This window comes from Passer montanus, unplaced genomic scaffold (assembly GCF_014805655.1).
Source record: "Passer montanus isolate IOZ18808 unplaced genomic scaffold, ASM1480565v1 scaffold149, whole genome shotgun sequence".
NCBI classification, from domain to species: domain Eukaryota; kingdom Metazoa; phylum Chordata; class Aves; order Passeriformes; family Passeridae; genus Passer; species Passer montanus.
The window spans coordinates 40,606-63,927 of NW_024361940.1; the positions used below are offsets into that span (position 1 = coordinate 40,606).

At 42.5% G+C, this 23,322-nt stretch overlaps 2 protein-coding genes across 6 annotated transcripts in view; one reads left to right on the plus strand and one right to left on the minus strand.

Annotated features, from left to right (window-relative positions):
* INTS4 (integrator complex subunit 4) overlaps positions 1–8,329 on the plus strand; it is a 32,530-nt gene extending 24,201 nt beyond the window's left edge. For both annotated transcript variants that reach the window (XM_039701094.1, XM_039701095.1), the window contains exons 18-23: positions 155–285; positions 1,187–1,246; positions 2,865–3,024; positions 3,440–3,583; positions 4,296–4,416; positions 6,681–8,329. In XM_039701094.1, coding sequence (XP_039557028.1) covers positions 155–285; positions 1,187–1,246; positions 2,865–3,024; positions 3,440–3,583; positions 4,296–4,416; positions 6,681–6,874 — 810 coding nt within the window. In that variant the 3' untranslated portion in view covers positions 6,875–8,329. The remainder of the gene's footprint in view (positions 1–154; positions 286–1,186; positions 1,247–2,864; positions 3,025–3,439; positions 3,584–4,295; positions 4,417–6,680) is intronic.
* Positions 8,330–13,236: 4,907 nt separating this feature from the next.
* AAMDC (adipogenesis associated Mth938 domain containing) lies at positions 13,237–23,308 on the minus strand. Of its 4 annotated transcripts, none has more exons than XM_039701114.1 (4): positions 23,121–23,291; positions 19,411–19,561; positions 15,042–15,137; positions 13,237–14,298 (listed from the first exon to the last, which is right to left on the minus strand). In XM_039701114.1, exons 2-4 carry the CDS (start codon positions 19,540–19,542, stop codon positions 14,158–14,160), a joined length of 369 nt encoding a protein of 122 aa, XP_039557048.1. In that variant the 5' UTR covers positions 19,543–19,561; positions 23,121–23,291; the 3' UTR covers positions 13,237–14,157. The 4 variants fall into 4 exon arrangements, with proteins under 4 accessions (XP_039557048.1, XP_039557051.1, XP_039557050.1 ...); XM_039701117.1 differs by lacking the exon at positions 23,121–23,291 and adding an exon at positions 22,402–22,523; XM_039701116.1 differs by lacking the exon at positions 23,121–23,291 and adding an exon at positions 21,091–21,224.
* Between the last annotated feature and the right edge of the window lie 14 nt (positions 23,309–23,322).

The following is a 23,322-nucleotide window of genomic DNA, read 5'->3' on the forward strand; positions in this document are numbered from 1 at the left end:
ACAGTCATACTGAACTCAACTGTATTAGTTTGAGCACTTCCTCTTGCTTCATATGCTCCTCGGTATGAGATAAAAATACCAGAATGTGGTGATGATGGTTGTACCAGGGCTTATCAGTCTGATGGTTTTTATCCCTGTGACGTCTGTCTGGCAGATCTTGGAAGAAACTTACAAAATGGAGTTCATGTACAGCGGAGTGGAAAGTAGACAAGTGGTCATTATTCACCACATGAGACTGCAAGCGAAGGCCTTGCAGCTGATAGTGACTGCCCGCACCACCAGAGGGTAAGCATGACCTGACATAGGGAGTTTCTTAGGGTTAGCTCTAAGATTACTGTCCTTAAGCTTTGTTTAAAATCCAGCAAGGATAAATTAGACACATAACAAGGCAGTGTGCCAATAACCATTTGCTAGAATAACTCAGAACAAAGAACCTTCTTTTGCCTTTGATACAGCTGTATAGGGACACTATCCTGAATTAGATGGCAAAACTGTTGGGAAGATGGGTGTTAGGGGTTGAGTTCTCTCATTTATGAACATCCAAATAGGTTAAAAACATTGCAGAGTTGATATTTGGGATCTTTTTAAATGAAGAAAAGTCATGTATCAAAAGAATGCACCAAACATGTTTGCTTCATTAAGTATTGATTGCTGAATTTTTAGCGTCAGGAAAGTATTGTTCTCCTGACTGATCTGCAACTGCTGTGTGTGACTCAGACAGAAACTGCTCCTGTGCAGGCTTAGGTACATGAGAGGCTCTGAGTGGTTTGTTTTGGCTGCTGAAGTTAAAGAAGTGACACATGGTTGTAGAATGAGAACTCCAGCTGGTGGAATTAGAGCAAATTAGTTACTGCCCTAGTTTACTTCTGTTTCAGGTTTGTTGCCATCAATTTACTGTGTTACCATGGAGGTCCATAATATATTTGCCTTTTAACCACTTAGAGGAGGAAAATGAGTATTTTCTAACAGTAGCTTTGGGAACTTAATCAGTGCCTTATGCAGATGGGGGTTTTTATGTGAGAAGGGGATATAGATAAGTGAGGAATACTTTTTTTTGGTTCAAAAACTGTAAGATTTTCCCATTTTTAGGAGGTTCAGTGGGATTCCAAGCCACCTAAATGTGTATAGCCATAGAGCCATTTTTCTTTCTTTAAAAGTAAACCAAGGAATATTATTTTCATTACAGAGTGGAACCTCTTTTTGGGATGTGTGAAAAATTCCTCCAAGAAGTGGATTCCTTTCAGAGGTGACAAACTCCATTGCTCCTACACTTTGTATTAGAAAGTCCTACCAGCATTGTCATCAGGGGATACTCACTTTGTTTTTCATCTCTTCACATCTCCCTTCCCTGCTGTCCTACATTGGGAACTGTCATGGGATAATAATAAAGCAAGAAGAACCTTTGTAGTTAAAGTCCTTAACATCGGGATATTATGCTGGTACTTCAGAAACATGTGCTCTGCATTAATTTTTTATAGAATAGCTGGTTTTTTCCTTGTCTTTATAAGGATTTATCTACTTTGAGTAGATGCTGTTTTGATAAATACTTTTTTTTTTCTGTCTCCTGGAGTTCTGAGAGTGTTTTGACCTTTCAAAGACTTTCAAAGATTAATAAAAAAGCAGATTACCCTTGATGTACTCAACATGTGACAAAAAGACAAGAATTCTGCAGTATCTTTCCTGGCTCTGTCTACTGCTTTTTCCACCTCTTAGTACTCAACTTTATTCCAGGGAGAATAGATTTATTAAGTGTCAATTTGATGATCAGATTGATTCTAGTGAAAGGTGTCCCTGCCCATGGCAGGGCTGTGGAACCAGGTAATCTTTGAGGTCCCTTCCAAACCCAAACCATTCTCTGGTTCTGATTCTGTGAAATAGTGATGAATTCTGCAGATCCTGAGACTCAGTGCAAGGAAAATGAAATGAAGAGTTCTATCCTCCAGCTCCAGCTGGGCTTTAGGGTAGGACAGATTTGGTCCTCTTTTCTTATCAGTTAACCAGCCACAACTACCAAGCGTATAATAAATGTGAATTTAGTCAGAAAACAAATAAAACTCTGCTCAGCCAGCTAAAGATACTTGTATCTCTGGCTAGCTGTCCAATTCCCTGCTGAGTCATAAAATCATAGAATCACAGAATCATGGTTTAGGTTGGAAGGGACCTTAAAGACAGTCTTGTTCCATGTCCCCTCCCATGGGCAGAGACACCTTCCACTAGACCAGAACTCCATCCAGCCTGGCCTTAAACACGTCCAGGGATGGGGCTTCCACAGCTTCTCTGGGCAGTCTGTGCCAGTGCCTCACCATGCTCACAGTGAAGAATCTCCTCCTAAAATTGAATCTAAACCTTTAAAACAATTCTCATTTGTCCTGTCATGATCTGCCTGTGTAAAGTCTTCTTTATAAGCCTCTTCTAAGAACTGAAAATTTGCAATGAGGTCTCCCTGCAGCCTTCCTTCTCCAGGCTGAACACTCCCAATTCTCTCAGCCTGTCCTCATAACAGAGGTGTTCCAGCCCTCTGAGCATCTTCATGGCCTCCTCTGTTCTTCTTACACTGTGAACTCCATAACTGGGCACAGTACTCCAGGTGGGATCTCATGAGGGCAAAGAAGAGGGGGAGAATCCCCTCCTTTGACCTGCTGCCCACACCACATAGCCCTTGATGGTGTCAGTTTGAGCACAAGGCACGGTCCCAGCACAAGCAGCCAAAGTCATCTCTTATGGATGAAACACACCAGAAGAGGAAGGCAGCTATCTAATTCTGTCATTATAACTAAATATAAGGATTAAGTAGCTTGACTAAAAATAACAATACTGTGGGAAAAGTTGAAAAAAAATTTATTTTTAATCTATTCATGACACAGGTGTTTTATCTCTGAGCTCCCACATATGCAAGGCAGTTTTGTAGATAAATTGCTGGACTTAATGCCCAGACTTGTGACATCCAAGCCCTCAGAAGTGGTCAAGATTCTTCAGACAACACTGCGGCAAAGTACCTTCCTCCACCTTCCTCTTCCAGAGCAGGTTGGTTTAACAGAAAATTAAAAAGCAATATCCTTCTGGACTGTCTTTGCATCTGACTACTTTCTAATATACAGCAAACTTTTAGAATTCAGGGTCTTGTCAGACACAACTCTTACTCATTTCTTGTTTGTCTTCTTATCTAGCATCCTCAGGACTACTGCTGAAACATTAAAAACTTAGTAATTCCTGGCAATATTAAAAAAAAAATCCAAAGTTTATGCGCGTCTCTGTTAAGAACAGTAGTATTTGCGAGATTTTTTTTTCTGAAAAACTTAGTAATTCCTGGCAATATAAAAAAAAAAAAAATCCAAAGTTTATGCGCGTCTCTGTTAAGAACAGTAGTATTTGCGAGATTTTTTTTTCTTTCCTCCTTTCCCCACCTTCTGATTTTTGCCAATCACTTTGTCCCTAACAGCTCCATCGAGCCACTGCAAATATCATTGAGCCTACTGGTGAATCTGATAATCCCCTGAGGTTTACATCAGGATTGGTTGTGGCACTGGATGTTGATGCAACTCTGGAACATGTGCAGGATCCCCAAGGAACTGTTAAAGTTCAGGTAAGCAGTCATTTGACATCCATGCAAACAAGAGAGAGTTTCTTTAAGGATGTCAATACTTCTAGATTGCAAATAATGATACATTTTGTTAGTAACAATGCTGGGTTTCTGTGTTTTGACCAGTCATTCAGAAACTGGTTTGTCTGTAGTGCACTGACAGTTGACTTGGATGCAGTTATGAGAGTTTGCTTTGAGCACTTGGATGTCGTCAAGTCGTTCCATGTGCACTGTGCATGTTATGGACATGAACACCAGTAAATGCTGGTAAGCTTCCAGCTGGTCTAGTGGAAGGAGAAGAGGCAAAAGAAGTTGTTTTGAGTGGCACAAAAATACGCAGACTCTTCACTCTCTGTATTTCCAGCTTTTCTTCCTACTGCTGAATCACTAGTTTTTGGTGCAGCTGAGGAGGTAGGAGTGGTAGGATCCAAGTAAAATATGCAGCATCACAGCGTAACAAAGAAACAAAAACCTCAGTTACAATGCAGTGGAAGAAGCTGATGTCAGTGTGGCCTTTTTTCCACCTGTGCTGTGGCTTTGAATGGTAGCATGTGGCTGTTGTAGCCAGGGCAGCTGAACTCCTGGCTCCAAGCTACATCCCACTTGTCTTGCCTTGCTAACTCAGACAGTAAACAGCCAAGTAATGCACTGTTCCCTGTGCAGTTGTCATTCCTTTGTTGTTTTTTTTTTTCCTCTTTTTCTTGTTCCACTCCAGGTGTTGTATCCAGATGGACAAGCACAGCTAATCCATCCTAAACCAGCTGACTTCCGAAATCCTGGCCCTGGGAGGCACAGGCTGATAACTCAGGTTTACCTCTCTCACACAGCCTGGACAGGTAATGTTAATAACACAAGTTAACGTGGCTGTGTGGCTGCACAAGTTACATACCCACAGTCTGGGGCGCTCTGAGAATCCTGGAGTCTGCACCTGTGGTTGGTGCTGCCCTTGGTCTGGATCAGGCCTTTGAGCAGTTACAGCTCCCTGTTTACCAGGCACTGCTGCTCTGTGAGGAAATAGAGGGGCTGCTGTTTTGGGAGAGCCCTGGGAGCCTTCACGTGAGAGCTGTGTTCAAGGTGAGGTCACCCACTCATGTGCAGAGCAAAGTCAGCTCTCAGAGCCAGGTCTGCATCCTCAGATAAAGGCAAAGGATCACGGGAAATGGACTCCTTGTAAGTCATTGTTTCAGTTCTCACAGGTATCTGAGCACGGCAGGGAACAGTTCAGCAGTACAATTTCATTGCTGATTCAACTTCCACCCTTTTAATGCCCTAAAGACTCCCCCTTTAGTTCTGATAGTGACGTGACTCCAGCATTCGCCTTCAGTCTCAGCTGCTGCTCACACTTCCCCATGGAAGCACTTCAGTAATTGGCTTGTGCACTTCAAACAACAAAAGTAGAGTGTATTTCATTCACAGCTCCCTTTTGTTGTTTTCTTTTAATCCCTTCACCTTTATTCAAATGTGGGGGTTTCCTCTGAGAGGTTTTTTTTCTGAGCAGTTTTTCATTGGATTTGTTGATCTTTTCTTTTAATCAAAAGAATTTTGTTTATTGCTGTGTTCCTTCACATACCCTTGTTTTTATATATTACTCTCAGGGTGTATTCACTCATCCTGCTCTCTTGGTTTTGTTTTGGAAAAGAAAACATGGTACTGTTTCTAGGACTGGAAGTATCTGGGTTTAAGGGTTGATGCTATTACTTTACCAGAGAGAGCTGAAGTCCTTATTTCTACTACTGAAGTGTTCACTGGAAGGACATTTTAAGCATGGTCCTGACGGATTCTGTTCTGGTGTCTCCTCTAGGCATTATTTTAATCATTAATTCTGACATTGGCACTTAGGCATGTAAAACAGGGGGAAGACACTGAGCTAGGAGGGGCTCGGGAAACAGAATTGCCTTGAAATTCAAGACACTAAAACTTGTTAAAGGCCAGTAGAAAGAGTGTGCTAGGGAATGAGAATGCCCAAGTGCAAAGCACTGATTAACTGCCAGGTGTAGAGCAGAAGTGAAAGAGGTGACTGCAGGCTGCAAATAAGAGTTGGTGGACTGAAGAAAAGGTGAGCTCAGGGAGGTGCTGGCTGAAGCCTGGAGTAACTGTGCAAAAGAGTTATTTCTTGTGTTATGTCTGGTGCTGATGATGTCTCAGCTGGAGACCCCTGCAGTTCTAAATGTGGCATCTTAAAATCCTGTGGGTTTCAGCAGGTTTCATTTAGGTGTCATTAATGTGGTCCTGTTATGGGATATCCCTGGTATACAGTTAAGTGCTGCACACCACCTGGTGCTCACTCCCTAGCGGGAGGACCAGTAGAGGATCAGAAGGGCAATGTGAGAAAACTCAGGGGTATTATACTGTACAGCAATAGCTACAACATCCCTGTGTTATTGACACTATTTTGGTCACAAATCCAAAACAAGGCATCATGCAAGCTACTATGAAGGAAAATTAACTTTATCCCAGCCCAAACCAGTACAGTCCATAAAGAAAACCTAAATAAATCTGGGTTTCAGTCTAGAAAGGAGAAGTTTGTTGTGTATGTAAGTTCAGCAGTAAGTCCAGGGTAATACTGTGTATACTGAAACCCCTGTACTGGTCTGTCCACTGTGAGAAGAGTAACTTGAAATTATCCTATGGACAGTATTAGGGACCTTGCTCTGCCCAGCTGTGTAGTTGGTGAAAGAGAGGAAGAGGCTGTCTGGCATGCGAAAACTTCCAACAAAAGACAATCTTCAGGTAATCTCCTGTGCCACAAGTGTTGCCAGATGTCATCTGGACTGATCCTGACATAAATACAGTGAGCAGGGCCTGCTAGGTCTTTGGGGGTTTTAATGTTTATTATTTCATTGAAGTTACTTTCCAGCAGTTATTTTATAAAATTGCAAGTTAGTGGTAAGATTTAAGTGACAACAGAGAGGGGGATAAACCTAGAAAAGTCCTTAGTTCTGTTGTGCCAAAGGCTTGTTTTCAGACACTAAACTGGATTCAGGTCACTCCAGAACATCTCTGTGCATACCCACCATATGTGAAATTAAAATTTATTTGATGTTGATTGTTCACTGCAATGACAATCACCTTTGGATTGTTCTATTTTTTTTCTCTGCAGAGCCATGTCAGATTGAAGTGCAATTGCTGCTGGCTTACAACTCCAACAGGAGCAAAGCATCTACCAGAGTTCCTAAATCTACCTGGAGTGAGAGCTTGGAGGCTCTCCCACCCTCTGAAAATGGCATAGAGGGGACCATTCCCTTCAGCAAACCTGTCAAGGTGTATATAATGCCCAAACCTGCCAGGCGGTGAAGGCTGGCGCCGAAAAACCTCTTTATGGGGTTTGTTGTGTCCAAGACAGCAAATCAAGCCAAAACAGCCTGTACTTGCCTAAAGGGAGTCAAAATAAAGCTGCTGAAAAACAGGTCTCTTAAGCAGCAGGCAAATACAGGAGTTACTCAGCTGGTTAGGAGTGGTTTCAAGAAAATGCAGGTTTTTCTATATTGACTCAACAGAAACAGAACAGTTCACAATCAGCATTCCAGTAGTAATTTTATTGGGCTGTACCTTCAGTTTTTACCTATCGAAAGTCTTTCTCCAAGGCCTCTAGGTTTTCTGCTATGTATTTACTATGTAAATGCTTGAGCACATAAATCAATGTTATTTTTACAGAACTCTGAAGTGAAGCTGAGGAGTTCAGCATTTTGTGTGGGATTGTTGGTTTGTTTCTGGGGTTTTCTGGGTTTGGTTGTTCTGGTTTTGGGTTTGGCTTTTTTGGTTGTTTTTTTTTTGTTGGTGGTGGGGTTTTTTTGTTTGTTTGGTGGGTTTTTTGTGGTTTTTTTGTTTGGGTTTTTTTGTTTTGTTTGGTTTTAGGTTTTGGGGTTTTTTTGCATGTCTAAAACTTGTATTTGTGCACTGGTACTTAATTTCTTAACAGAAAAATAATAATCTAAAAAGTACTGTTGTTTTTGTATGGGAACAGCACCTAGGAAGGAAGTTTCCAATTGCTGTTCTACATCCTCTACAGCTGTACTGAAGCTGGTCCAGCTCTGGGGAGGGCACAGGTGCAGGGGCAGGAGGAACCCCTTTGTGCAGGTGGCAAAACTTCAGTCAGCAGGGCGTGGAGTTTAACTGGGCTACAGCAACAAAGCAGTTTGTCTCCTGTTGCACCTTTGTGCAGCTTGAGGAGCAGTGTGATTAAGTACCAGTTGGAAAATTCCTAACCACAACCCACTAAGTTTTAAAGGATCTGTTTCTGTGTGATGATCCTGGCCTGAACCAGTCTTAGTGGGATGTGAAAATCTATGACTTTCAGTTTAGCAGCACTTTGGGCACTCAGAGTCTTTCTTGTCAGTTGAAGTAGCCAAACACCCTCTGTTCAACAGCAGTTGGGCAGCTGGTCAGTGTTCCCCTCTGGAGGTGAGCTGGGAGTACAGAGGGACAAGCATTTAGTTAAAACTTGATCCATCTGGCATTCCTGTCAGGAAGTGTGTCTGTGCATTGCTTCTGTGTGCCAGGCTTAGTGGACTGAGTAACCTCCTATGATTTGTAGCAATCCTTTGGTAGGATTTTTTAGGAGGACCTAATGTGTGAAACATTCTAGTGCAGCAGCCAAATGCTGCCTGTGTTCATGAATCAGTGGGCTTTTTTCCTTTTTAAAAAGGTGTATTTTTAGCAAACAAACAAAACAGTGAAGAAATACTTTCCAGTTGTATTTAGTGTAAATAACCCCTTACATGCTTTCCTACAATAAAATTGGAAAACTCATGCTATTCTGTTTCTTTTTTTATAATATGAGTGAACATGGATGCCTGCATGGTCCTTGGCTAATAAGATCACTGCATGTTTTTTGTGATTTAAATTTTTTAGCACTGGTGAATTGTAGCCCAAAGGCTCATAATCCTAAAAATTTGCTGCTGCTTTAGGTATCCTTAACTTAAATTTACTTTCTTAGTGCTTCTGCTCTTACAAACTGTTTATTGGTGTTTCACCTTTAGGGCACTGCTTTGAAAATTGCCTGCCCATCTGACAGCTGAATTGTTATTGTCTGACTTGTCTTTGGCATCCTCAGTTCAGTTCCCAGCAGACAGGGTTGATGTGCCTCTCATTAGGAGGCTCTGTCTGGGCAGATATTTGACAAGTTGAGTGAGGTCATTACAGACTTATTCCTTTTTCTTCCTCTCATTTTTGCACTTCACCAGTATTTTGTGCAGTTTGTCATCTCAGTAGTGTTTCTAATTTAGAGGGTGTCCATAGGCTCCAGACCACAATGGATGCTGTGGTAGGCACAGCAGATATTCTCAATATCAAAATTTAGGCATCTTTGTCTCTTTTGCTAAGCACTGGATCAAATTTCTACTGTTTTGTTCCCCTCCCACTGTCCTTGATCCCTGTCCATACAACATACCAGGCAAAGAGTGAGTGCGTTCCGTATTGCTGCTGAGAATCAGATACTGCAGGGCTGTGGAAAAGTTCTTCCATCTGTAATTTCAGGTTGCCTAAAACCAGTTGAAAATGTAAGGCTGCTATGAACATTTCCAGTCTGCTAATGAGAGCATTCTGCATTTGGCTTCTCTTCTGTAGATTTTTCTCTGATTCCTGGTTTGGATCATGGAAGAAATCACAGCTTTTCCTTTCCTCCTTCAGTTTCACCTGTGCAAGCAGATGACATCATCCAATCTAAGCCTTCCCTCTCTCAGGCTGAAGCCCCCCTGCCTTGTCCTATCACTTCATGCCCTTTTCAAAAGTCCCCCGTCCAGCTCTCTTGTAGCCCCTTCAGGTAATGGAAGGAGCTCTCAGGTTTCACCAGAGCCATCTCTTCTCCAGGCTGGACAAGCCCAACTCTCTCAGCCTGTTTGCACAGCAGAGGTGCTCCAGCCCTTTCAGCATTTTCATGGTCTCCCCTGGACTTACATGTTAGCATCCTTATGTTGGGAGCCCCAGAGCTGGATGTAGCACTGCAGGTGGGGTCTGACCAGGGTGGAACAGGGGAGAATCCCCTCCCTTGCCTGCTGCTCACATGCAGCCCAGAAAGGCAGAGCAGTCCTTTGAGCTGCCAGGGCACATCGTTGAGTCATGCTGAGCTGCTCACCCACCAACTCCCCCAAGGTGTTGCCCCTCAGAGCTGCTCTCAATCCATTCTCCACCCAGCCTGCATATGTGTATGGGACTGCCCATTTCACACCATGGTCCAACATATGGGGAATTGGAAAAGGAATTGGTATAAAAAGCAAGGGTTATTGTAGTTGTTGAAATCCAGATGTTGACTTTTTGTTCCCATCCCCAGATTTGAGACATTAAGTTTTTTCTGCTCTCAAAAATATCAGAGTTCATGCTCTTTGTGTTGTCTCAGAGGCATTCATGCCATTCACCTGTTGTCCTTTAATTCTGGATAATTGTTGGGCTTCTGCACTGCAATAGCCTATAACATGATTGATCTCAGAATGAAAAGAAAAACAAAGGGCTCTAATCATGCACAAAGATAATTTGCATCTTTCATCTCTGTTGAAGGGGGAACAGAGGACTTCAGATGACAGTCACCCAAGTATGGGGAGTTTCTGTTCTCCCAGATGGTTCCAAGTGTAGGAACAGTGTGCCAGTACAGCTGCAGCCACAGGGAGATGGAGCAATCTACAAAGGAAGGAAGGGCAAATAATTTGCTAAGAATCAATGATGTTCAAATACCCCTCACCTCTGCATTGTGCCTGCTAGTTAGATGGAAGCAAGAGGGAAAAGAAGCTGGCAGAGCAAGGAGAATGCTGACCTCATGTGAAAGAGGGGCAGCTCAGTGGTTTGAAAATGTGTTATCCTATTTACCATTAACTTTCTGGATTTACTTTAAATAAGACATCTGTGTATGTGGGAAATGCAGCTTTGAATGCTTTCAGTGGGAAATTCATATCCAGATTGCTGAAGTCCAGTGAAATTCATTATGCAAATTTGGAAGTAAATAATTCAATTACTGAGTCAAGAGCTCATAAAACAATACATAAGTGTATTGGGAACAAAGTTGAACCTTATGAGACATTGACTCAGACCTGGTGTGGCTTTTACTTATCTTATTTTAAAAAGATAAGGACAAAAAGAAAAAGTAAATGGGCAGGGACACTCACTGCAAAAAGTACAAAGCAAGTTCCTGGGAAGATGAATGAACAGGGTCTGCATTTAAATCAGGACTGTGTGACATCACGGAATCATATAGGTTGGAAAAAACCTCTAAGACCATGGAGTCCAACTATAAACCCAGCACTACCCCACCCACACTGAGCCATGGCCCCAGGTGCCACATCCACACACCTTTTGAACACTGCCAGGGACAATGACTCCACCATTTCCCTGGGTAGCCTGTTCCAAAGCCTGGCAACACTTTTGTGAAAGATATTTTTTCCTAATATGTAATTTAAACCTTCTCTGGTGCAACTTAAGGCTGTCTCTTGCCCTGTCACTTGTTACTGACACCCCACTGGCAACAGTCTCCTCTCAGGCAGTTGTAGAGAGTGATAAGGTCCCCTGAGCCTCCTTTTCTCCAGGCTGAACACCCCCAGCTCCCTCAGGCTGCTCCTCGTCAGACTCGCACTCTCCACCATGCTGTACTGGTCATCACCTTGGGTTCAAGTTCACAGAGATGATTTCCTCTGGAATCCTGTCTTGCTTGTCTAAGTTATAATAATTTTTTTAATCTTATTTGACTAGCATCTTCCGTTTTATTCTTAGTAACAGGCACTGGGAATGCAGAAAAGGCTATCTTTTTACTTTACAATTTGCTAACGCAGTATCAGTGGGACTTCAAAATACAAAGTTTTAAGGCTTGTGGATGCCAGGATTTGCACAAATGCTGCCCAATGTCCCTTAAAAATGCTGGTCGTGTTGTATTTGGTGTCTGTGAGCCTTTTATGGCCTGTTTCTCCGGGCTGCCAGCTCACACATGCTGCTTCACAAAGATAAAGGCTGGGGACTGACCCACTCGGCGGCAGAGCAGCTGGGTGGAATCTTCCTGGCTCCCAGCCCAGCCGCAGCTCGGCTTTAATTTCAGTATCAGGGTGGGAGTTCACTGCCTACTGGGAGATCGTTTTCCTGGTGGGAGGCAGAGCAGTGGTGTATGTGAGAAATCCTGCCCTATAAAAGTGCATTCCCATGATTTGGGCTATGAGCCCATAATTTTAACAAATTATTTATGGCTCTAGCCGAAAGCAGCAATTTAACAAAGATACCAGTTTGAGCTCTGCTGGAATTTTTTGATGAATCAATCCCAGCTGCTTCCACCATCTAGCAAAGCAATTTCAGGCACCAAGAAGGAAATCGGGCTTTCAGTGACTGGAGCAGCCCAAGTGGAACAGATGCTATTGTGGGAACTGACAGTGCTGACTCAGGAAGCTGTGACGAGAGCAGCAAGAGAAGACATGGATGGAAAAACTTGCAGCAAATAACCTCCTTGTTGACACCAGAATTTTGTACTGGTGGTGGGGAAACTTAGCAGTTTCCCCTTAAAAAAATAAATCCCTTTCTTTGCACACTGCAGCTCCCTGTTTTGGAAGTGGAATCTTCTGCATCCTACCAGTTGCCAAATGAAGGGAAGAATTAAGAGGCTGCAGCACAAAGCTGGGTAGGGTACACCTCAGTCAGCTGGCAATACAAAACGGGCTCTGCTCCCTGCGTGCCTTTTGGGAGGCAGATCATGTGGCAGCAGCAGTATAAGGAGCCCACAGTATTTGTGTCAAATGCAGGACCTGAGCTAGGCAGCTTTGGTGAATATGGCATCATCATTAATGTCCACATTAGCATGAAAATATGTTAGCGGAAAAAAAAAAAAGGTAAAAAACAGCCCTGGAGGAGAAAGATAAGGTGTTTGCTCAACTTCTCCTAACAGTGTAATGCGCGTGGTTCCATTTTTTTAAGTACTGCAGTGTTTTCTCAGCCAAAGCATTACTAATCCTTTTCCCATTTGAGGCTGCCTTCAGGCCCAGAAGCTCATAAAATAACACAAATACATGACCACGATCAAGGGAGTCAAACCACCTTCACTATCAGATAACATTTAGTGCAAAACGTCTCCACACTCTGTGGGCTGGTAGGAACTCGTTCTGCTGGCATTCCCTTGGGGTGACCACAGTCTTCTGGGTCAGTAGTTCACCTTCTCCTTCACACCAGGCAAGTTGTGCAGAAAAATGTCACAGAGCTACAATGAGCATTACACCAGCTGCTGTGTCAGACAACACAGATGCAGCTGGAAAGGCAGTTCCTGCTTGGTTGTGTAAGATTTTGCCTCAAATGTAGCTACACTAACAGAAAACAGTGGTGTCATTAGGAGACTGCAAGATAAAACTTTCAAGTACTCACTTTCCCTTTGCTTTTACGTCACTTTGTATTTTATCAGATAAAAGGTTCTAAATTATTATTAGAGCAAATGGCAGAAAGAGAACATAGTATTTTGTGCATCTTGGGAAAGTTATTGTGCTCTCCTATCAATCTAAGCTTCTCTACTACTGCTTGGATAGCTCCAAGTGCCTCAGGGCTTTTACAGCTTCATCTTGGTATTTTCATTAATACACACAGAATTAATATGCACAGAAAAAGAAATTGTGAACCTGGTGGGAAAAAAAATCTAAAAAAATCAGTAGGTAGAACTTGTAACTGGCAATATTGATAGAAGCTCACCAAGAACAGCAACCAAGAGAACTGTTTGAATATTCAGTGTAATAATGTTTGTTGGCACAACATTTAAATCATCAGATAATGACCAGTAACAAGTCTCACATGCATCCCCAGCTTGCCAGCAGTGCCTTGCTAGCAGCAATTCAGACTGATGTCCTAAAGATCAATGTTTTATGCTGCAAACTCTAGTTTTGTAACACACATTTCTGATTATTTCAAGCGTGTAGAAACTGCTGAATAGATATGCATTAGACAGCTCAATCCTCATTAATTAATTAGAATAAGAAATTAAGAAGAAAATTCTTTAAGGCCCAGGCTTTATGCTTATACCCTGTTGACATTTTTTCCCCTTTTTCAGGCTCAATGAAAAATTTAAAAGTGCTCTATTATTGCCAATTCATAAATTGGCAAATACCCTGACTGAGGTCACCTGCTGGAAGTAAAGTTTTATGTTCTCAGTTTGCTTTTAATTTTTTTTTTTAAACTTATTTATCCAGTGGTGGTGAAGTGCTTCTTTACCACCACCTCATATCTACTATTTGATCGTGCTCATCAGCTATTTTATGGCTGCATTCCAGTAGCCAGTAATGTAATTTTGAGCCATTTTCTAATAAAAGTATTCAAACCATAATTTCCTGATTTAATGAACAGGTGAAAAATTAAGTAACAAGACTATGGACAGCCTTCAGAGGAAAATTGGGTCAATCTCAACAACACATGGAAATTATTCTGTAATTAAACGATTTAATTACATTAACAGCCCCGCCTTTTGTGAGCCCTCGATTTGCTTAAATCCTGAACTAATAAAGTGTCTTTGCGCTTTCGATGGTCAGTGCACAACCGCCTTGGCCCGCAGGCCCGCACTCCGCTGAGTGCGAGTGGGTTCAGCAGGGGTGTGTCGGTGTGTCCCGGCGGCAGGCCGGGAGGGCAGAAGGAGCAGCGCTTCAGCAGGTGAAATGGAACACGCCGCCCACTCGGACACCCTGAGCAGCCAGGGCATTGTACTCCGCCACGGCCTTCTCCGTCTGCAGCACCAGCACGTCAATGCCGTTCTTCTTCAGATAGTCCACAGTGGATGCTGGAACCTCAGAAGAGAAAAGGAGATCACAAAAGCAAGAATCAGATTATTTTCCTCTTAAACTGTAAGACTTGTAGAAAACCAGACACTGAAGCCATTTGTTAAACATGACTTAAGTAACTGCCAGTAGCCAAAATGACAATGCTCGGATAGGTCTAAGATTGATTTTTTTTTTCTTTTCAATAAAGCTACTTTTATACACATACCTCCCCTACCTCTTTAGCACACTTTAAAATGCAGTCCTCTCTTACAAAAATAAACAGAATTGGAACTAAAGGAATTTAATCTAAAGAAGGTGTTATTCATCCCACCAGAAAGCTAAAGACTTGCTTCTCACCAAGTAAAGCTCAGCACTTCTGATCTGAGCTTTCTGTAGCTAGTTTATCTGCTGAAATGACACACTGGCAACAATTGTGACAAGAATGCCTAATTACCAAAGTATTTACAGCAGGCTAGAGAGCCAGTTACAACCTATTGCAAGAGGAGGGGACATTCTGAAAAATTCTTATTTCATTTGCTCCTGTAGCAGAACATAAAGCTGTTTACTGCTTGACATGGACACTAACACAGAGGAGCTCAAATGATGTTTCTTTCAGGACCTGAGGGACCCCTGACAGGAGCTCATTCACACTGATCCTCAATTTTTTCTCTCTCAGTGAAGCATCATCGATTTAATTTTTTTTCCTCCTGATCAGAGGGAGAGGGAAAACAAACAGTTCTCCTCATGCTTGTCACAAAACAAAAACCTACCTGCAAAGCCTCACTCATGCCACGACCAATCACCACAGTTTTAACACCCTTCTTGACGACTTCTTCAAGGTCAGCTGGCTGCACTCCTGGAGAATGCTAAGTGTCAGGGAAGGAAAATAATAGTCTATGTACTGACAGCATCAGCCAGGAAAGCTGTGTCTGTGTGTCCTGAACACAGAGCAGCAGGGTAAATTAGCAGAACCAGAATGTAACACAACCCTCTTCTGTACATACACACAGTAGATAACATTAGAAACTGAAGAATGTATGTAATATGCAAATGAAGGATGATAATTAATTGGTTGATGGTGAGATTATAATTCCTTACCAAAACCAAAAAGATGCATTACAAATTTCTTAAACATTTATGTCTAACTTCTGGCATTTTATAAATATTAACAGTTAAGGTGAAATCAATAAATTGCAACAATACTGATGTTTGATTTCAAAATGACAAAATCTGCTTGAAAAAAAGATGGTTGCAAGCCAAAGTTTACTCACTTTAAATATAAATAACTCCTCAGATAATTAAAATTATTAAATAATTTTCTTGTTTACTTTGCAAATCTCACCAAAGAGGACTGAAATTTATTGGGTAGCTTAATTTCAGTTAACAGCTTGGATTTCTGCACTATTCTTTATTTTGAGAACAGAATATTTGAATCCAAATACTCCAGAGAAAGAAGGAACTTACACATCACATTAACAGATGTTTAAAAAAGTACACCCACTTACTGCTATTATGCTTTAAACACATGAATGCATAAACACACCTATAATGTTAATAAAACATTATTATGTTACCCTAATTCTCCTCCTGGATTCAGTTTCAGTGTATCTCCATGTGGTCAAGAGTAAGATACTGGAATCCTGTGGCTATAATTTGGCCCCTCTTTGGTGTGTGTTTTTATTTTTAAAACATAAATATTATTTGTCCCCATCCTCCTTTTTTTTTTTTTTTTAGGAAAATTCTGAAGTTCTGAAGTTTTCAAGAGGTCTGAGTTTCTCACTTGAAGTAGGCCATGCCATGATGGACTCATGGAGAATGGAGCAAGTAAGACTTTCCAAGCTGAAACAAACACATTAGCTCCTAAAGTTGCAGGTGAAAAAAGCCTTCCATGTAGAATGCCACTTCCAATAGGTGAATTAAAGTTATTCCACAAGAAATTCTTTAGGATGGCTGATGTCTGAAATTGCAGTAACAGAGATGATTCACCTTTATGGTTCTCCAAGTTCACAGAATCATAGAACAACTCAAGTTGGAAAGGATCCATGAGAATCATTCACAGGACTATCTTGAGCTAAACCACAACTTAAGAGCATCATCCAGATGCTTCTGGAACTCTGACAAGCTTGCTCTGTGATCGCCTCCCTGGAGAGCCTGTTCCAGAGCCTGAGCATCGTCTGGGTGGAAAGCCTTTTCCTAACACTCCATCTGAACATCCCCTTGCAGCCTGACTGCATTTCCATGGGTTCTGCTGCTGGTCACCAGGGAGATCAGCACCTTGCCTGCACTGCCCTGCCTCTGGCAATTTTAGATTGCAATGAGGTCTCACCCCTCAGCCTCCTCTTCTCCAAGATGAACAAGCCAAATGACTCAGGTGCTCCTGATAAGCCTTGCCCTCGAGGCCTTTCAGCATGTTCATCACCCTCCTTGGAACACAGTCTAGCAGTCAGATGTCCTCCTTATGCTGAGGTGCCCAAAACTGTGCACAGAACTCGAGGTGGGGCTGCCCCAGTGCAGAGCAGAGCAGAGCAGGACAAGCACCTCCCTCAGCTGTGCTGTGCTTGACACGGTCCAGCACATGTCTGGTCCTTTGGGCTGCCAGGACCAAAGGCTGTGTTCCCCTTAGGCCGTTTACATTCCATACCCACACTTGGAATACAGAATTCACTTGAATGGGCAGAGCTTTCTCAGACCAAATCACTCTAAGTACTTGTTTATGACAGAATAGGCAATGCTTTTCCTTTGGGGTTTTTTAAGTAGACTCAAAACTTAGACAAGAAGAATTGGTGTGTTTTACTGCAATTACAATAATTAGAATTCTGGGGAAGGTTTGCTGTCACGTGAGAAGCACTCTTGAGACATGAAATCCACGGAACAAAAGAATTTTCTTTGGTTACACAGGACACTTTGATGCTAATAAGAAACTAGTGTTACTAAAGGAAACATGTAACATGATGAAATAACTGTATCATTGTTGATTTGACAGCAGATTTTCCTGCCTGCTCTGTTCTCTGGCCTTCATTTCAGCAACACCTACATCTTTTCTTCTGCCATTAGCAGATGGCACAGAAATGCAGCCAGCCAGGGAGAGAGGGTGCCATTCATCTCCAAGGGTTAAGGCCACAATAACTGTTAGTGCTCAGTTACAGAACCTTGCAGGGCCAGTTATACAATTTTCCTGATGAAAGAATGCTTCACTAGACAGCAGTGTGACAGCAGAGGAGGAAAGGAAGCAATTTATTTCCAAATAGAGTGTAGGACAGGACCAGCACTGCTTGTTTTCCACACTTCAGTTCCAGCTACCTCCAGGAAAAACATGCTTAAGGAAAGTAGGTAAATTACTCCATCTTTAAAAAACTGGGCAGAAAATGCAGCTGTTGAATCTCACTGTTTCCAGTGCTGACAAAATTAAATTTTTGACAGTTCTTCTCAACATTGGAGATGCAGTCTAGAAAAAGCTTAGTTATAGTCTTAATATTTGTTGTTTGCTATTTATTTTAAAAGAAAATCACCTCACTCCTCAGCTGCAAGGGTAGAACTGACCTAAAGTAAGAGCTGTACAAGTGACTTATCTACGGCCTTACTTTAGATATGGTATTTTTCACTTCCTGATGAAATAAAAAGGATGCCAGAAAACCTACCTCTCCAGAGAACCCAACCATTCTTTTTCTCCTCCAATTTTAATTTAACATTGACTTGTTTTTCAAGTCCTCTAAAAACTTATGGATTTAAACGTCGTACTTATGACAAGAAGATATTTCTTGTTAGAAACTTTCAAACGAAAGCTCAGCCTCCTAAATGTTAGTAAGTGCTTATAATTTGAAACCAAAAATTTCCAGCAGTTGGATTAAATATAAAAATGTGATTGGGATGGGAACTAGTTGGGAACTTTTTGGCTATTGTTACCTGTTCTGCTTCTCCAGCCACGTGAATATAAAGCACACAAATGACCTTGTCAAACAAGCAGACAGCAACTCTCACCACAAAACCCAGCTCTTTGAACAGCCAGTGAAAACTTATTTTTTAATAACCAGGCCATAAATGAAATACATTTTAGAAGGTTACATACACAGCTACCTTTTCCTCTGCGAGGTGCAGATATCTTTGCATGACAGCAGCACCTTTCTCTTGGTGTTACATATTCTGCATAAACTGAACTCTGACGGGTTAAAAAAGTTCTATTCTCCCAAAGATTACAGATGAAGTTACAAATCCAAATGCTTTGCATTTCAGTTGTGTCAAAATGAATCCAAGAGAGATGCATCCTCTGCATGGATACAGTCTGCAGGTGCTGGTCACTACATTGTTATTTTGTGCTTTAACTTTTGCTTTGAAAGTGTGGAACTTCTTTTTTCCTAGCCAATCATCTATCCCAGTGCAAGTCCTAATATGGGGAGAATTATCAACATCCAGTTCCTATTGCAATATATGCTATACTGCTTCTAAATCTGAAACATCAATACTGCTCCATGTACTTTCATCCAACTCTGATTGCATTTACAATAAACCTTAAAAATTACAAGGGCAAGCACTTAGTATATGGCTACCAAGAGAAGGCACTGTGTGATTAGCAAGACTGTGAGCTTTTCACAGAGAAAATAGTGCATGAGACACTGTATATGCATATTCTTCCTCTAAAATATGTACAAGGGACCCCAAGGAAAAGATGAAAACTAAACCACATGCAATGTTGTCTTCCAAACATGCAAGGTCAGTTACTGTCTATATTTTTTTTTTTACTTTTCATAATTTCTTTTCCTATCTCACTCAAGATAACTTTTGGTTAGATAGTCTTAAGAGAGGTTGTTCCTGGAATCTTATGACAATTGCACTCTTAAAGAGATTAGGAATATTGTTTGAGAGCTCTAAGGTGTGTGAGAGTTGTTTGGTGAGGATGGCTGTCAGAACTCATGGTAACAGTTGCTATATCCTGCTGCGTGTAGGACATAGTGGGACTGCAGCCCTCTGATCCCCCCACAAAGTCACCTCCAAAACATTCACTCAGTTTTCGCCAGGAAAATCTAATTGGCTAGGTGAAATAAAAAGGCAGCTCACTGAATTTCTGGCTGGAACTTTAACACTGTTCTCTGGACCATTCTCAGAGTCCTGTTTTAAAGGCAGGGCACTAAACAGCAAACTTACATTAGTCCCGGTTTCTCGCCAATCCCATGTCCGGCTTCCTCCCGGCCATACTTTGCAATCCTTATATGTTGTAGAGCAGCCTTTCACCTTCATCTGACCCCAAGAAAGGGAAGCAATTTCAGGGGAAGACATCACAAAGTTGAACCAAAGTCTGGAAAAAGGATATTTAATACTTAACATCAGGCCAACATATGCAGCACGTTAATAACAATGGAAAACTCTGTCCTCACCCCAAGGAGCTAGGAAGGAAATGCTGTTACAGACTTTATCCACATGGGTTTGTGACAACAGACTTGAACTGAGCATCAGCAGATTTGCTGAATTACCAGTCCTCTTGGGGATTTTGTGCAGGATTTGGGGCAAATCATTTTACGTGCTAAATCTGTTCAAGTATTGGATGTTCAACTTCTAAAACTATCAACAGGGATCAGGTCCCAGAATATCCTCTCACATCTGGGTTTTAATCTTCTCCCTAAAATGAACAATAGGATTATAATAATTTCCTAAAATATCAGAAATCTGCACTATTTCATTGGCCACTTTCTTCTTTTACCATTACAGTGGTAAATGACATTAAAAGGAAATGCCAAATAAGCCCAACATTAAAGCCATGAACCAAACAGTGTCCCTGTCACATTGCTACAGAAAACAAGACTTTCAGGGATGTCAAGGGGTCGAGCCTTTCCCCAGACACTGCTGACACAGACCAACTCCTCCAGGATTATGCATCCAAATAAGAACTTGTCCAATTGTTTGAGCTCCATCTTCATTGTTTCAACTTAAATCCATTATTTCTAATCCTTTCTGCTGGGGACAAGTAGAACAGCTTAATATTTGTCTTTTTAATCTTTTGTTTTGTTTTGTTTTCTTGAGGATTTCACTCAGTATTCTTCTTTTATTTAATTTAGATTAAATAAACATCCCTTCAGTCATGTTTTCTAAGTCTCTGCTTATTTTCTCCCTTTTTCCTTTAGCAGTCAACCACTGGTACACATCTTCCTCTGATGTCTGTTGCCTAGAACCTGACAAAGCCTTATCAGTGTACCTGTAGCCCAACAGCTTTTTGGTGAGTGCCACAGTGATGCTGGGATCTGCTCCCACAATCACTGCTGGGCACCAGCCAGGCAGGGACTGCCTCACAAGGCCCCGTGCCAGCTCCCCACAGAAGCTTTCCCCTCCCCAAGTCCCTCAGGTACTGCAGTCTGATTGCTGCGGCGATTCTGGCAGTGAATGCAAAGAGAGGAATCACAGGGGGATGATAGCCTGGAAATGTTTGGACTAGTGTGGCAGTCCACTGACTCATCTCCAGGGCACAGTCACCTTTCTGCCCTTCCAAGTCCCACATTTTGAAGAAAACTTGATGTTTCTTCAGTAGAAAGAAGTCCACCTCTGCCTAAACCAGAACATCTCTGTGGCAGATCCTTCCAGATACACAGATTCTCATCCTTTATTTTTTAATTGTTTACATTTACCAGGAATTGAATAGCTTAAATTCATTACACGAACCCTGGCAGCACAGATTAAAGGCACTGCCCTTGCAAAAGATAAATCTTTGGATGACCATGCTTCCAGTTGTCCTGGAAGCCTCCCTTCCTGTCTTGCACGTGCTACAAAAGGTGCAGCACTGCCAGACAGGATGTGCTCTCCTTGGATTGCCAGAAGCAGATCTCAGTATCCCACCTAAAACACTGCATGAAGGAAGAAGCGCACTGCTTTGGATTCAGCACAGGACTGAGTGTGCCAGAGGTGCTTCTCACACAGGACAGTGGGGCAACTCTTCTCCTCCTCACTCCTGAGTGACGTTAGTGGCACATGTGTCCTGTCAAACAGGAAGCAAGGCAAGCAGCTAGAGGGGACTAAAACTTGCTTGGATTAATACAGTCTAGATTCTCTCATGGCACACCCATGATGCAATGGACTGAAACAAGGATTTGTAAGATTATTTTTCCAAAGGTCTGCCTGAAGAGATATTCCAGCTGAAGAAATAACCAGCAGTAGTCCCAGCAGAATTAAATCAAAGAGTAAAGGCTGAAGAAAGCACCCAGAACCTGTCTCTGAAGAATGAAAATAATTTTTGCCTGTGCTACTTTTCAGATGAAATGGCAGAATTAGACCTAGAGGTTAGATGCAGGTGAATGAACAATAAGATGATCAGGAATATCACCTTCCCCAATCCAAACAGCATCACAAGGCTGAAACTGTGCAATCAAACAGGCACAAACTGCAAATGGGAGAACAAGGATTCCATGCTATCTTTTACAAACAGCATAAAAATAAGTAAATAGCAAAAATGAAGCAACAAAACTTACAACGCACAAATAAGAATTTATCCTCCAAAACTATTTCCTATAATACTGCTTAAACAGCATAAAAATAAGTAAATAGCAGAAATGAAGCAACAACTTACAAGGCACAAATAAGAATTTATCCTCCAAAACTATTTCCTATAATACTGCTAGTAAGATTATCAGGCCACTAGAATAAATAAGAACATCTTAGAGTGAGAATAAACCCATTGGTAGAAACTTTGGGCATCCTTTGATGTAGAGCATGGCTCCTCAATTACTGAGGACCAGGAAAATAGTTCTCAAACAAATTATTTTTTTAATTATTCACTGTGAGAAATGTAAAGTATTAAAACATACATTAACACTTAAGATCAAAAGAAGCCTTGAGTTAAATTACTTGCAAGTACAACCTAAAATTGCAATTTCTGCAAACTGCAGTAGTCCAAACAGAAAGAGACAAGGAGCAGAAATGGCTCAGAACTCTACAAGCAAAGTCATGAGAGTTTAAAAACTTCAGAAATAAAAGAAGTAGAACTTAAAAGGAGGCAAAACGCATGTTTATGCCAGGAGACTATACTGAAAGATGGAAATGAAGCGGCGGATAAGGATGGCAGAAGGCAAAAGTAGCTGAGAAGGAAGCGGAAGAAAGCTGGGATTGAATTGCAGTTGGGCAAGCGGGTGGACTTTAAGATTGCCAGCGCACCTTTCTTCTGTGGAGGTAACCAGTAACAAATGAAATAAAAGAGGTGAACGAGCGCAGTGCACCCGATGACATCTTATTGAGACGCTGAAGAAGGAAAGGACGTTTTGTAAAATCCAAGGGGCAACCTGAGACTGAAGAGGATACAAGGGGTAGAGTAAATCGGTGTACGTGAAGTTTTGGGCAGAACAAATTCTTGTAAGGTGTCAGACGACAACGTGGTTCTCCAGCGCTGCCGGGGAGCAGGGTCAGGAGGCGGGCGACTTCCCATTCCAGGGAATACAGCAGCCAGAGGAAGGTCAGGATTAAAAACTGACAGCAGCAAGGCGAATAGAAAGGACGGGAGAAGTTTAGATCAACTGTGTAGGGAGAGGGAAGGGGTCAAGTTCACGAAGGAGGAAAACACACTTTGAGAATTCGGCAATTGCTTTCCGCTGGGGAGCCTTGTGACGGCAGCCAACCGGGGCGGTCACGGGGAGCCGGCAGCGAGAGAAGAGTGAGGGGAGCAGCACTTTGTGAGTACAGCGCAGAGAAGCGAGGAGACGAGCAGGGAGGACGCTGAGGAGCACCGCGGGAGGGGTGGAGGGAGGCAGCTGGGAAGGGAAGGCGCAGCTCAGGACGGCCCGACACACGGCCGGGCGTGACGGGACACGCGGGACACGCGGGACACACGGGCCGCCCGCTGCCCTCGCGCCGAGGCTCCCTCGCGCGCCCGCACTCACCGCCCCGCGCGCGCGACCCCGCTGCCCCGCCAGGCTCCGCCTCCGCCCGGCCCCGCGGGGAGGGGGCGGGGCCTCCAGCCTGCCACGCTCTCATTGGGCAGCGCTATCCGCCGGTCCCGCCCCCCGCCCTCTCCGATTGGTCGGCCCGCGGGCCTACCCCCGCCCCTGCCCCGCCTTGTTTTCATTCCCCCTCGCCGCGCGC